Source organism: Colletotrichum higginsianum, chromosome 11, assembly GCF_001672515.1.
Source record: "Colletotrichum higginsianum IMI 349063 chromosome 11, whole genome shotgun sequence".
NCBI classification, from domain to species: Eukaryota; Fungi; Ascomycota; class Sordariomycetes; order Glomerellales; family Glomerellaceae; genus Colletotrichum; species Colletotrichum higginsianum.
This window is the reverse complement of record NC_030963.1, coordinates 113880-127709: the sequence shown is the minus strand read 5'-3', so window position 1 is coordinate 127709 and position 13830 is coordinate 113880. Positions and strand designations below refer to the sequence as shown.

At 48.3% G+C, this 13830-nt stretch overlaps 1 protein-coding gene across 1 annotated transcript; it reads right to left on the bottom strand.

The window, feature by feature from the left end:
- Positions 1 to 7767: 7767 nt before the first annotated feature.
- Positions 7768 to 8529, bottom strand: CH63R_14405 (Tata-box-binding protein; the record flags this gene model as incomplete). Its single annotated transcript, XM_018309379.1, has 4 exons — positions 7768 to 7832; positions 7885 to 8299; positions 8356 to 8443; positions 8498 to 8529. The coding sequence occupies 4 exons, from the start codon at positions 8527 to 8529 to the stop codon at positions 7768 to 7770; spliced, it is 600 nt and encodes a 199-aa protein (XP_018150622.1).
- Between the last annotated feature and the right edge of the window lie 5301 nt (positions 8530 to 13830).

Genomic DNA, 13830 nt, shown 5'->3' with positions numbered 1-13830 from the left:
TTGTCTTGTTCGTCAGTCCATTCGAAAGTGGTGTTTTTGCGTGTGAGCTTGATGAGGGGGTTGATTTTGTCGGAATATCCTTTGAGGAATCGTCGATAGAAGTTGACGAATCCGAGGAATGATTGGATGTCCTTGACATTCTGGGGTCGAGGCCAGTCCTTGACTGCCGCGATCTTCTTGTCGTCCATGCGGATTTCACCAGGGGTAATGGTGAATCCGAGGTAGTCGACTCGTTGACTGTGAAATACACTTTTCTCGGGTTCTACCAGGAGCTTGGCTTCTTGCAGCTTCTGTAGTACCTTGTGAACGTGTTCCTTGTGAATTTCGAGTGTGGGCGAGAAGATGAGGATGTCGTCGAGGTAAACGACAACGAATACATCCAGGTATTCTCGTAGGACATGGTTGATCATAGTTTGAAAGGAGGCGGGGGCGTTGGTGAGTCCGAAGGGCATGACGAGGTATTCGTAATTGCCTCTTCGTGTGCGGAAGCAAGTCTTCCATTCTTCCCCTTCCTTGATTCTGATCAGGTTGTAGGCTCCTTTAAGGTCGAGGGCTGTAAACCATTTGGCTCCGTAGAGTAGATCTCGAAGTTCTGTGATGAGAGGTAACGGGTAGCTATTCTTGATTGTGATGTCGTTGAGCTGTCGGTAATCGACACAGAGTCGTAGCTTGCCGTTCTTTTTGGGTACAAACAGGATAGGGTATCCTGCTGGGGATGTCGATGGTCGAATGTAACCTTTTCTGAGGTTTTCGTCGATGTACTTGTCGAGTTCTTCCCGCTGGTTTTCATTAAGTCCGTAGAGCTTATGAAATTTCGGGTGTTCCCCTTCCTTGATGGGAATCTCATGGTCCCAAGGACCATGTTCTGGTAAGCCTGTTTCCAGTTCTTCGGCAAACAGCTTCTTGTAACTGCGGTATTCTGCGGGGATTGGGGAGAGTCGTTCCTCTTCCCGCTGATCGTTGATAAAGGATTCGAATCGCTCATCTTTCATAGGTTCGATCCGTTTGACGTAGGCGACGTATCTCTGTCGTCTGTGTTCACCCGGGGGTTGCGGCATGCAACGCGCTTCCGTGGCTGAATCTCTCCATCGAAGTTGGTTGGCCTTCCAACTGATGTCTGGGTCGTGTTTTCGTAGCCATGGGACTCCTAGGATAACGTCTAGTTGTCCTATCTTTGTGATGTCGAAGATCAGCTGTTCTTGACGACCATGGATAACCATAGAGAGTTGCGCGGTCTCCTTGCTGATGGTGCCTCCGTCGTACTCAACCGTTTCTCCTTCCACATTCTGAAGAGCGTATGGCTCGTCCTTGAGTCTCCATGCAATTTTTCGTTGATTAATCAATCGTGGTGACATGAAATTTGCTTGGGCTCCACTGTCGATCATGACCTGTGTGGGCTGCCCATCGATGATGGCTTCCAGGAAGAGATGTCTGTCGTCTTCCCTGGTTGCGGCACATAGGGACTTCTTGTGTTGTGTCGCCGTCTGCGGTCCCTCTGCAGTTGGCGTCCCTAGTTTTTTGACTTCTTACTGGAGTTCTTTCCTTTGATCTGTGTTCTCCAGGCTTGTGCTTTTCCTTCGTAATGGTACTTGCATTTGTCGAACATGCAGTCTGACCAGTGCTTGGTGATATGATTGACACAAGGCATGGGATGCTTTGGGCTTGGCTGGAAGCAGAGCCACTTAGTGAGATATTCCTTGACTTCCCATGTGTTGAGTTCCGAGTCTTGGTAGGCCTTTGGGATAGGCTCTCGTCCTTGTCGTCGGGGGTAGAAGGCATATTCTTCTTTCGAGCGGAGGTGAGTCTTGCATTCGTCGTATATGCAGTCTGCCCAGAAGATTCTGTAGTGTCGTTTGTGTGTCAATTCAAGTAGTTCGTCATCTCCAAACAGGGGTTTCTCCTGAATCTGAACTTCAGGTCTGTTGTTGGCGTCAACGTCCTCTGTACCATAGAAGCGTACTTCTTGGTTGTTGTGCGTTTTGTCGACGTTGGGTCGTTGGTTGAGCGGGGCGTGACCGGTGCTTGGGTATGTCTGCGAGGCTAAGGGTTCGTCCGAGTCGATGTCATTGCCTTCGTCGATCTCGTACTCCTGTAGCTTTATCCTGTCGTAGGGGTCGAGGTTTCTGAGTCTCTGTCTTATCTCTTGCTTGATTTTGAGATTGGGACTCTTGGATCGAGTCGAGCTTCTGGTTCGCCGGAGCTCAAGGAGCTGCTCGGCTGCTCGTCGTTCCATCTTGCTTGGTGGGAAGAATTCGTCCAGCGATTCTCCCGAGTCGGAGGTGTATTCGGAGCTCGTTCGTTCTCCGAGGACCTCGATGGTTTCTTGGGGGGTCTTCTCCCTGATGTTGAGTTGTGGTCGGGGGAATGGGGTTTTCGCTTGTTTTCTTCCCACAGCCACTATCTTGGTGAGTCGGCTGGTTAGGCCTACTTCTTCTTGTACCGAGCTGGCTAGGTCTTCTTCGAGCGCGAGTTGCTTCTGGTAGTCGCCTTGGGCCTGGATTCTTTGTTGTAACCGGGCCTTGATGGCCTGGAGGGTCTCTGGCATGTTGGGACTTCCCAGTTGTGCTTGCGTGGCATCTCGTGCTTGGATGAGTTTCGTTATAAGCTGTTGGTTCCGTTTTTCCATGGTCTGAATGTCTCCGTTCTTGGATTTCCTGGAGACGGCCACGGTTTTGTTCTTCGGCTCCTTTGGGTACCAGCCTGCTTGTTCCTTGCCGTCCTGGTGTGTAGGGCATTCGTCGCTGTAGCAGGCGGTCCATGAAAGTTGTTCGTGTGGTACTTCCTTCTTCGCAATGTTGGCTTTCTTGGTGTCCTCGGGTAGTGGTCGGTTCTGGAGTCGTTTGGGTTGTCTGCAATCTCTAGCGATGTGACCTGGTTTCTCGCAGTTGAAGCAAACGCCACTCCTGGGGTCGCGTCGCGTGGTTGGCTTGTTCTTGTGAGCCACGCTGACGTCCATAGGTCCTGCGTGATATCCATAGGCAGTGCTTGGTCCGCTGTTGCGTTGCTGGTTGTTTCTCCAGTTACTGTTGTAGTTGTTTTGCTGGCGTGGTCCCGGGGTGTACCGTTTGCTCGTGTTGGCTTGCGGTCGGCGGTTTTCGCCTTTTTCCCTGCGTCGCTCGTACAGGCGAGTGTCGATCTGAATGGCTTTTTCGACGTACTGTAGGAAGTCGTCTGGTCGATCGATCTTGGCGAGTTCGTCCTTGACTTCCTCCTTCAGTCCTTGGTAGAACATGAAGATTCGGGTGTCATCGGTGTAGTCAAGGCGTGCGCAGATTCGTCGGAATTCTGCAGCGTAGTGGGTGGCTGACTTGGTTTGTCGTAGGTTAGATAGATCTCTCTCGGCTTGCCGCTTTTCGTCGGGATCCTGGAATAGGGACTTCAAGGCGTGTTCGAAGCCTTGGAAGCTTCCGAAGATATCCTGGGTCTCGTTCTTGCAGTGCTCAAGTGTCGTGTTGTCAAGTAGATCTTCCATGTATGGTTCAAACCATGAGAGGGCTCTGCCTCGAAGAAAGGTGGAGGCGTGGATGATCCTCTCAGTCTCATTGCGGAAGTTGCTTTGATGGAACTCCTGGTAGGTCCTGATCTGGATCAGGAATCCCTTGAGTTGTCCGGGGGTCCCGTCGAAGGTGCCGGGCGAGTTGAGCTTGAGTTTGTCTCGTCCGTCCATTGGGGTCGTGATGATATTGCCTGCTGCGCGGAGGATTCGGACTTCGTCCTCGAGGGCGAGGGCTCGTCGCGCCTGTTTCTGGAGTTCCTCCATGGCGGCAGCGTTCTCGTTGAACATGGTCTGCATTTTGGCGATGTCTTTGTTGGCGCGCTTGAGTTGTCGGGTTAACTCAGCGTTGTCGTCCTCGTCGCTAGAGGACTCGGCGTTCTTCATCTCTTCGTCCAGGCTCTTGGGCTGAGGCGGGGTGACCGTCTTGCCCTTGGACGCGGAAGAGGATGGAGTCGGGGTGGTGACAGGTGCCATGTTCTTGACTGTTCGGTGAGTACGGAGGTCAACTTACTGAACAGGAGCAATCAAAGTGTTACGGTCAGATATCCGACAGTGGTGTTTCTGCTAACAGATAGCTGAGGTCAGTACTCAATGAACAGTGCTGGGGCCTTGCTGGCTTGTTGGAGGTCTTGTTGGGGAGGATGCGGTGATCAGTCGTATACTCAAGGCGTAGGTAACTTGTCGTAGTCACAACAGAAGGATAATCTAAGAGTCACTTATGGTAGAGTGAATCACGAAGTTGATTGCTGAAGAGCTATGGAAGGTAATCTATCTATGTGGAATGAATGTCCTTATATCCTATTGACCTGTTGTTGGATCACTTCTCGTTGTTGGTGATCCTTGGTGTTGGATCAGTTCAGTGGCTCACTGATCCTTGGTGCAGGATCATGTTGGATCACCAGTGATCCAGACTGATCCATCACGTGACCTTCCCTAGTTCTTCCGTTCCGTCGTTCGGCCTGCGCCGTGCGCCTGCATACATGAGTGCCTCTCTGCCCTGCTGTTCGCGCCAGGGGTCGTTCCAGGCTGCAACAGTCACCAACCGGATTCGGGTCGTAACATTCACTCGGAGAAGCTCTGGCGGTCTATAGTACAACGTGCACACCTAGCACGTGGCGTTAGACAAGTGCGGCCACGATAGACGTCGTGAAGAAGCAACACACCAACGGTGTCCGTGGTTCGCAGCCACTCATGACATAAGAAAGACCAAAGTCAGTTATCTTTAAACAGTCTGAGGATGAAAGTAAGATGTTGTTGGGTTTGAGATCTCGATGAACGATTCCGATATCATGGAGGAACTGAAGGCCGCGCAGGATCTGTAAAGTGTATGACAAGGCGTGTGCAGGGCCCAACCGCGACGTGTTAAGAAGCTCACCCAGAGTTCCGCCCGTCATTAGTTCCAAGTCAAGCATTATAGCCGTTCTTGATATATCGATGTGGAGAATCTCGATGCAATTCTTTCTGGCACTAGGAGAGTAGTTTCTCAAACGCCGCAGACAAGCGATTTCTCTTATGCCTTCGGACGGTAAACCGCCTCCAGAATCCGGAAGGGGTATGTACTTTCGGGCTATAGGAAGCCCTTGGAGCTTGAACACTGTGCCAAATGATCCTGAACCAAGTAGCTCTTCTTGGGGCGTTGACGTTCCGTCAGCCATCGGAAATCTTTCGGACGCACACACGAATGCGGAGTCAAAGGCTTATGAAGTACATATATATAACCTATTCTTTGTCCGAAACTCCCACTAGTAGCCATTGGTGATTTCAGCTGCGCGGTCAACGATGCTGTCACATTGGGTTACAATGCTTAGAGCCTGTCATAGATTCTACTTGAAACATATCAGCCTTGCTGCTTTCCACATTGGGAATTAGCATAATTGAATTTCAGGTAAGAGCTCTCCGTTAGCCACAAGTTGAGGTATGCTGTATTTGCTGAAAGCTTTCTTGATTGTATAGAGCCATCGGTTTCCGTCCGTCGGGCACGCATTAACGTGATAATAATTTGTCAGTATCTGCACCGCTGGTTGAGAAGAACAGCCTGCGCTGGTGTTGACATTACCCATGCCAGACCATGATGATAGGTTGAGCTGATGTGGATTAAGACAAACGGTTAATTGTTTACTTAAGCCACTGCTTTTATCTCATCGACAACTCGTGGTAATGCAGTAAAAAGTGGAAATGAAGCCTTGCTGCAGTTGGGATAAAAATTGCGGTGTGGTTGTGTGACTGCTTTGTCAAGTCCTGTCAATTTGTGTTTATGTCTGAAAGCGGAAAGGGAGAATGGAAGTATTACGTTGTTTATTTCTTTGCTCTATCCTGGGTGTCGCTTGTGTCATTTGTCAATCGTTGCGAGGTTACCCCCCTCCCCCGCTGATCGGCCCTTACCCCTCCCCACTACGGCCCCATGGCACCTTGCTTAATTAGGGGGTAAGGTGAGGTATTTCCGGGCAAAACTCATTTTTCAGGTACGGGTAGGTACAAGCAGCAACTAAAATATGGGGCAGTGCCCTATAATACAGCGCATGCACGCTAACCGTCCGCTAAAAAATAGATTCCCCTAACCCTTAGCCTCTAACCTAGCCACATAACAACGTCATTACTAGATTGTGACTTTGATGTACTTAAGCAGTGGGGGGGGGGTAAAGGGCCGATCAGCGGGGGGGTAAGTTGAGGTAATGGCCGCTGTGTAACGTTGCATACCCCCTTTCCGTCACCCCCTAATTCCAACCTGTAAGGACAAGGGTGGTGGGGAGTTATACTCTGGTAGTAGCAGGCAAAAGTAAAACCCCCTGCTGGGTAGATGTGGCCATGCTTCCTTGATTACTTCAGCGAGGAGTACTTTGGAGTTCTTGTGCACATCCAGCACAAATCTAGCCAGTGAGAGTCAGTAAGGCTGTGAATCATGGCTCCATACTACCTGTTAGGGAGCTTAAAATTACCCCTAACGAGGGTACAAATAACAAAGGGCGCCACGGAGGGCCTCGGAGATGGGACTTATCGGCCGGCACGCCGGCCGCGGGCTTCGTCCCGGGCAGTGGGCTTCGTGGAGGCCTAAGGCGCCTAGAAAAGGGGCTGCCGAAGGCCTACTCTCATAGTAGCCGGGCGGCAGCGTGCGGCCAAAGCACACGAGAATAGTTACACACACATCGCACTCAATATACGATGGACGCACTTTTTAGTTATGAATTCGTTTTTTAGATAATAGTTAGAAAATAGCCTTTTTCTAGCGATAAGGAGTGGCTCGCTCGCTATGTTGGCTCGCTCGCTATGGAGTGATCAGACAAGCTGACAATGCCCCTCCATGCTTACCTGTGAGTACCGTGCGTTTCTGGCCTGTGCTTAGCTGTCCTGCTAGTGGATCTGACAGATGACTAATGCAGCAAAAAAGAGCAAAGGGATAGTCTTGGCCCATCCCGACCCGGAGCGAAGCGTAGGAAGCAGGGTGGGATAGACTATTCCAACCCTCCTCGGCGGAGCCGTTTTGGAATAGAAAAATTAGAGGAAAAACCTAAGAAAGATAGATTCGAACCTGCGGCCTCGAGAATGCCCTACTGGCAGGACAGCTGTGCACGGGCCAGAAACGCACGGTACTCACAGGTAAGCATGGAGGGGGGGCCGATACTCGTAACTAGTACCTTTTCCGCGTCGACTCAGCCCCTCGTGAAACTCAGCAGCGTTGGGAGTTCCTTAAACCATGATATAGTTAATCAAAATGCTCTGATCAGGGATTGGAAGCCCTGATGAGTACTTCAAGAGAGTGACACATGATGAATCTTGAGCATTAAACCGCTTACATCACCTATAGTCTCTAGGCCGTAGCAGTCCACATCAACTAGTGCTGCTTAAGTGTTTGTTTATTTCATTGGCGCCGCAATAGCTGTGATTTTTCAAAGATCTTGATATTAACACTCGACCACAAGCACAATCTGCAAGCGCCGCGTATCATTCAGCTTTGGCCTTCATATTTCACTGCTGCTTAGCCCCAGGTAGTAACTTCGCAGTATTTTCCGAACCATACGTCGCCAAAATAACTATCTGTCATTGTTTCTACCCAACATCACTGGCATCGAAACCGCCGCATGATTGTGCTGGTTTTGTCGCAATACGAATATGGCATCCAGCTTCATCTAAACAGTTCATAAGAACATTGGGCACTCGTCTGACCTCCACCTGTACGGTCGAACTGTGCACTCGACACCATAAATATACAACTTGCGCATCCTGCAGAAAACGAAATTGCAAAACGCCAGCTGGGAGACTTGCGGTCCGGCCCTCTACTGTGACCCATGTCCGTGTCCCTTTTGTAGGCCTATCGGCTTATCATGGATAACCCTGAAACCTGTCGTGCTCGATTAGTTTCCATCTTGGTGCACAGACAACGAGCAACATACTTTGCAGCCACGGTCGTATCGCATCGAACGCTCCGGAAATATCTTCTTTTGATTTAGCGCCGGTCAGCACGACCTTGCCACTTGCGAACATCAGGACGACGACTTTGGGCACCTGCAGTCGGTATACGAGGCCTGGAAAGAGTTCAGGCTCGTACGAAACCGATCCGAACTTGGCCACGGCAATACCTTCCAATCGGATCGGGAACTTGCAATCGAACGAAGAGACGATGTTCTGGATTTTGACGTCTGCAATTTCTGTCGGAAATCCTAGTTTTTGCAGAATCCGACTGAACTTTCTACAAGCTGTCCTAGCATCACACTGCGCCTTGGCTCCAGTCACGACCATCTTGCCAGAAGCAAAGATCAACGCTGTCGTTTTTGGCTCCCGAATTCTCATGATGACGGCCGCGAATCTCTGCGGATGTTCAGCTCCCAAACGGTTGCCTGCAGTGTAGACGCTTGAGGTGATACCTTTGGGTTATACTCCGCGTTTCGTGCGTGCGTCGATATCAACTGCAGGTCTAGCCGGCATCCCGTTGTGGCCGTCACGACGACGTTCCTACATCATCTAGTTACCATGATCACCATAGTTCTTGGAAAGAGCGGTTCTTACTGTACAACAGGCCCTACGTCGACAGTACTCATTGCGAAGAATACTGCTGATCGATAATTTTCTGATCTCAAAGCGCCAGATCCAGTGAAGTCTTTATTTCTTTGTTTTCGAGTGTACAGATATCATCGATAAGTATTCTGTACCACTCATGACAATGCTTCCATACTAGACCCAAGCCAAAGCATATGTATTACGTTGAATAGGACATCAATAGTTATGTAAGTCTACAGTTTGCCAAGCTTCGATTGCCATTTAAGTCACATCATCCACTCACCCAATAGCTGCTTTACGTAATAAGTCAACATATCCCCTTTCCGGCCACCTCTGCCCTTGCTACTTTATAGGTACACTATACAGCACTTATAGTTACAAAGTCTTGTAAAAGTATTGAAGACTAAGAATACTATACACTACTACTTATACAGTTTTTCTAATTATAAACTATAACTATAACTAAGTATAGTATAATTAGAGCTTAAAAGCTAGGAGTAAAGTTTTATAAGTAGTTTCTTATTAAAGTATTAATAAAGTTTTATAACATTTAGTGTTACACGCCTATCCATAACCTTCAGCCCGGCCGTCGCTCAGACCATCACACCTGTAAGACTGCAACAGCCTGCCAGGAGGTTTTTGTCATAAACTACACATAAAACTAAATATTTATCATTTATATAATTGTTGAATGGACTTTATACGTGCACGCATATACTTTCGAGATGTAGGGTGAACCAAATATTGGAAATCTGTGACTGTCCTTTTTAACTACAAGATCTGGGCGTCGTACGAGACAGATATACTGTTTTGTCCGGACTTGAGTCATTCGGGCCGAGCCAAGTGGTGATTCACCTGTACATGAACGAGTGCAACACGACCCAGTCTGTGCACTCTGTTCCCTGAGTCGTCGATGTCGTACAGTCATGTGATTGTGTTATTCCAACAATAGTTACTATTATAACCTTACACTAATGTTTCTAACGTTAGAGTGTTTCCCACTTATAATGCAACCTAGGGATGGCAAAATGGGAAGATGGTAGGAATAAGAGAAAGGCGGAAACTGGGAGCGAAAATAAAGAGGATGGGTGGAATAATTATGGTGTTCTCTTGTTACATTCCTGCCGACTTTCAGCCTAAAGTTGGGTCAACTGAGGTGAAAGGTACTTATTAATCCATCTATTTAACCCTTTATCTTTCTATGGGCCTGTCAGCTGCTGGCTAACGATAGTAGTGATCTATCATGTACGTCGACTTGGGGGTTGTATTTGAATGGGTTGACACAGCGATCCGCCAAATTCCGACCACCTTATACATTCCAAGTACTATATTAAAATTGACGTAATAACAATTAGATTAAAGTAGGTATTAAGTAGTCTATAGATAACAGTATACATCCTAGCTACATTAGTGCAAGTTTAGATATGTAAGAACTATTCAAAGTAAGGCTTACTTATATGTCCTTTGCTGAAGGACTAATAACAACAATACAGTCTCTACTTATAATATTGACTCTTTTGGTGCTTGCAAATGATATTTGTAAGTCTGATGAATTCATATAGCACCTGCAGCCAAGTAGCGCATTCAGTAGTCAGATCAACCCTTTCAGTATTAACATTGAATAGGTTAAAAAAGCCAATCCTAGAGTAGTTGACATTAGTACTGTTAACTACTTAGAAACGTACTATTTACTGTATATTTCAAGCTTAAAACCAAATTACTACACATCATTTAGTTCTATTCTCATTACACCAGTCTCCAGTACACACAGGACGCCTACAAAAACAATGCCAGTAATTAGCGAATCCACCCAGAAGGCTAACGGCATCTCAATAAGCAACTAAATTTGCAAAAAGATTACCTCACAATATTGCAACAAGTTAGGAACAAAGAGCCTCCATTCTGGAAAGACAGAAGCACGTCAAGTTTATAGAACAGAAAATGGTCATTTGCTGATTTTGAACACTACGTGGATTTCAAAATGTTCCTTATGGCAGGTACAAAACGTCCTACACCCAGTACAGTTCAACAAAGGGATCGCATGCAAGTCAGTTATGCTCAAGAATCATAAAGAATGTAAGTCATCCGCACAAGTTTTACATATGCTTTAGCTGACAAGATATTGCATATAGACAAGGAGAACAGGAGAGGGGGCTCTGTCATTTTGGCCTGTCTATAATACTCATTGGAGTTAATTAAGGAAAGTATGAAAGATCCTTCCAAGACTGAATGAGATAAATGAGCTTAGGACCTTGGCATAAAGTGCGACCTCAGGATCCAGGACCAAGTGCAGAGGCTGAGAGGCAATAGCGATAGGAACACAGGGTACAAGGTGCAAGTAATTTTCTGTCAATTTGGTGCTAAACAGCATGTCACATATTTGTCTAAAAACCAATCCCATGGAAAGTAAGTGAAAGCACAGTTAAGGTGCCATATAATGAGCTAGAGAGCAAAGTATTGAGTTCGCATCAAACAATAACCACCTAAGAAGCTCTATTACGGAAGGCAACTATCCCCAGCCTACCCTATTATAATACTACAAAACTTGGTTTCCAGCTATAGCATTTGAACGCGAAGGGGGGGGGGGGGGGGGGGGGGGGGGTTTCTAAGACAACGTGAGATAGTCAGCACGAACCCGGTCGCGCCATCTGGCTGGCTTGCACGGCGTGGAGCCTTTTACAAAGTACAACCACCGCTATGTTGTTCAGCGGCCGATCCATCCTCGACGGTGTATAGCTTGGGTGATCCGGAGTTGACGGCGTCAAGGTTGCCTTGAATGACCCGCACGCGAGCACCAGTAAATAGAAAGGCGGTCATCTGGATCAAGGATCGGTACGGCTCTGTAACACCTGGGAGGTGACGGGTAACATGCTCTACGCCGATGTGTCAGTGTTCCGAGTGGACCTGGCAAGGCTCTTAGTGAGCCAGGCTGGGGAGCCTTAGGATATAGCAGAGCTCAAGACATTTTCTTATCATCCATTCCACAAAGTTATGGTTGAAAAGAGGAAGTATTACAGGGCGCGAGCCACGCGTCACACCCGGTTGTTTTGAATACGTTCAGCAAATCCTACACACGCCCCTGACAGGGCACACGCGCCCCTGACAGGGCCAATCTACTGTAAGCACCAGTCAAAATGAATTTCAGTGGACAAAGACGCATCAAAGTGCATCTTCCTCTTTCCATAGTCCACAAATCCAGGCTCTCATCAATACCACTGTCACTTCACAGAGTCGACACGCAGCATTTCCGTACCAGAGCACCTCGATCGTCTCCGCGTTAAGTCAACATACCCACTTTTGGAACACCCCCTCATTTGGAACACCCAGAATGAAGCTATCCCCAACATCACCACCATCTTCAATTAATTATTGACTAGGCCTAGATGCCACCACAATACAGCTTTCAGCTTCACTAGGGGTATCAGAGTCGCTGGATTCATCTGTGATATCCTCTTTTTCGCCAGCCTCAATCTGAGCCTTCTGGATGTCCTCAATATTGGCGAACTTGGTGTTTGGGTCGATCTGGACTGTCCTTCTTTTCCTTGCTGCAGTATTGGTGACTTGGGCCTGCAGGAGCTCCAGCTTATGCTGGGCAGTAGCCAGCTCATAGGCCTGCTCGCTGAAGCCTTTTTTCACCTTCCGGAATAGAAGGCGTTGAGTGAAGGCATCATTCTCTAGCTCTGTGAATAGCTTCAACTGCCCAGCCAGATCCTTCATCTTCCTTGGCGTCGACCACACTACTGCAGACGACGCAGATGCCCATCCTTCAGCTTCCTTGCCTTCCTTGCCTCCAGACTGCCCTTTGCTGACCTGATCTGAAGATGCTGATGGCTTTGGTGTTGTTGGGAGTAGGAGGGAGCTCATCAGAGGCTTCGCCATAGAGACAGGCCATAACCCTGTCCATTTCCAACCACTTCTGATGTTCTGCATCGTCATACCTGCAGTACGAGCCTTCTGATAACAGCCTATAAAGTTCCTCTTGCCTACAATAGTAGAGTCATTCCACTGACTAAGGTATCCAAGCTCCTTCCTATAGGCTGCCTTTACAGGGCTGAAGACTGACTGGTCAAGTGGCTGGAGCACATGGGAGGTATGTGGTGGTAGGAACAATAGATGGATGTTATTAATATAGCAGAGCCACATAAAGTCCGTCGTTGTGTGACTCCCATGGCCATCAACAACCAGCAGTCTGGCCTCCTCCTTGCCCTCCTGGCCCTCCTTGCCCTGGGAGGCAGTCTGAGGGATAGTCTGAGGGATGAAGACCTTCTGCAGCCATTCAACTGCAGTGTCGTCTGTAGTCCATCCATTCTCTGTTGCAGTGAACTGCCATCCTTCATAAGGGCCAAGGTCTAGAGGAAACCACTGCTGCTGGACTGTCTTGCCCTTATATATAATGAGGGGATCAAGGGCATGGCCCAGGGCAGAGATGCATTCGATGATGGATACCCATGCCCTTGATCCAGGCTGTTTCTTGCGTACAGACTTCGTCTCAGACATGCCCAGCACCAGCCCATTAGATCCCTGGCCCTCAAGGATACCAGTCTCATCCATGTTGTATCTATTGGATGGTTTAATGCCCTTGACCTCTGGTATGGCGAGGAGTTTGAACCAGTCCCTGATAACCTCAGTAGATGCTCCATTAACACGTCTAGAGTCAATAAGGCGACTTCTCTGGACCTTGATAGATGGGTTTCTCTTTAGAAAGGCATGGATCCAGCCCTTTCCTATAGGCTCCTTGTCCCCCATAGCACAGAGGATTCGTTCTGCGAATGCCCTCACTTGTTGATGGGTTGGGGCAACACCAAGGGCATGCTGGATTCGCACCCATTCAGCCAACTTAGCCTCCTGGTCAGGGGAAAGCCTCTGAAGGTCTGAAAATGCTGCTGCCCTTGCCTGGGTGCCTGTGAGACGGTTGTGGAGGGTGGTAATTGGGATGCCATATTCGCGGGCTGCCTTCCTTAGGCTTTGGCCGTCTGAAACAGCCTGGATTGCCTGATTGACTTCATACTCGGTATACTGGGCCATAAGGCAGGAATAAAGGTCCTCTGAAAAAATGAGGTTATTTGCATAAGGTATGAAATTGTTGTGATAGTTCGAAGTTGGAGGAAGTAGGAGGCTGGTGGTGGGGTTGAGGCATTTTTAGGTGTTCCAAATGAGGGGGTGTTCCAAAAGTGGGTATGTTGACTTATCATGTTCACAACACCACCGTGCAAGAATCGGAGGCGACAGAATTCGTCCAACCCATTTTACGAGCTTGGACAACAGGGACGGTACGTCGCAGGCAACGCGTCTATTAGGCGATTTTCAAATCTCGCAAACTGCACTCGAGTTCAAGTTAATTT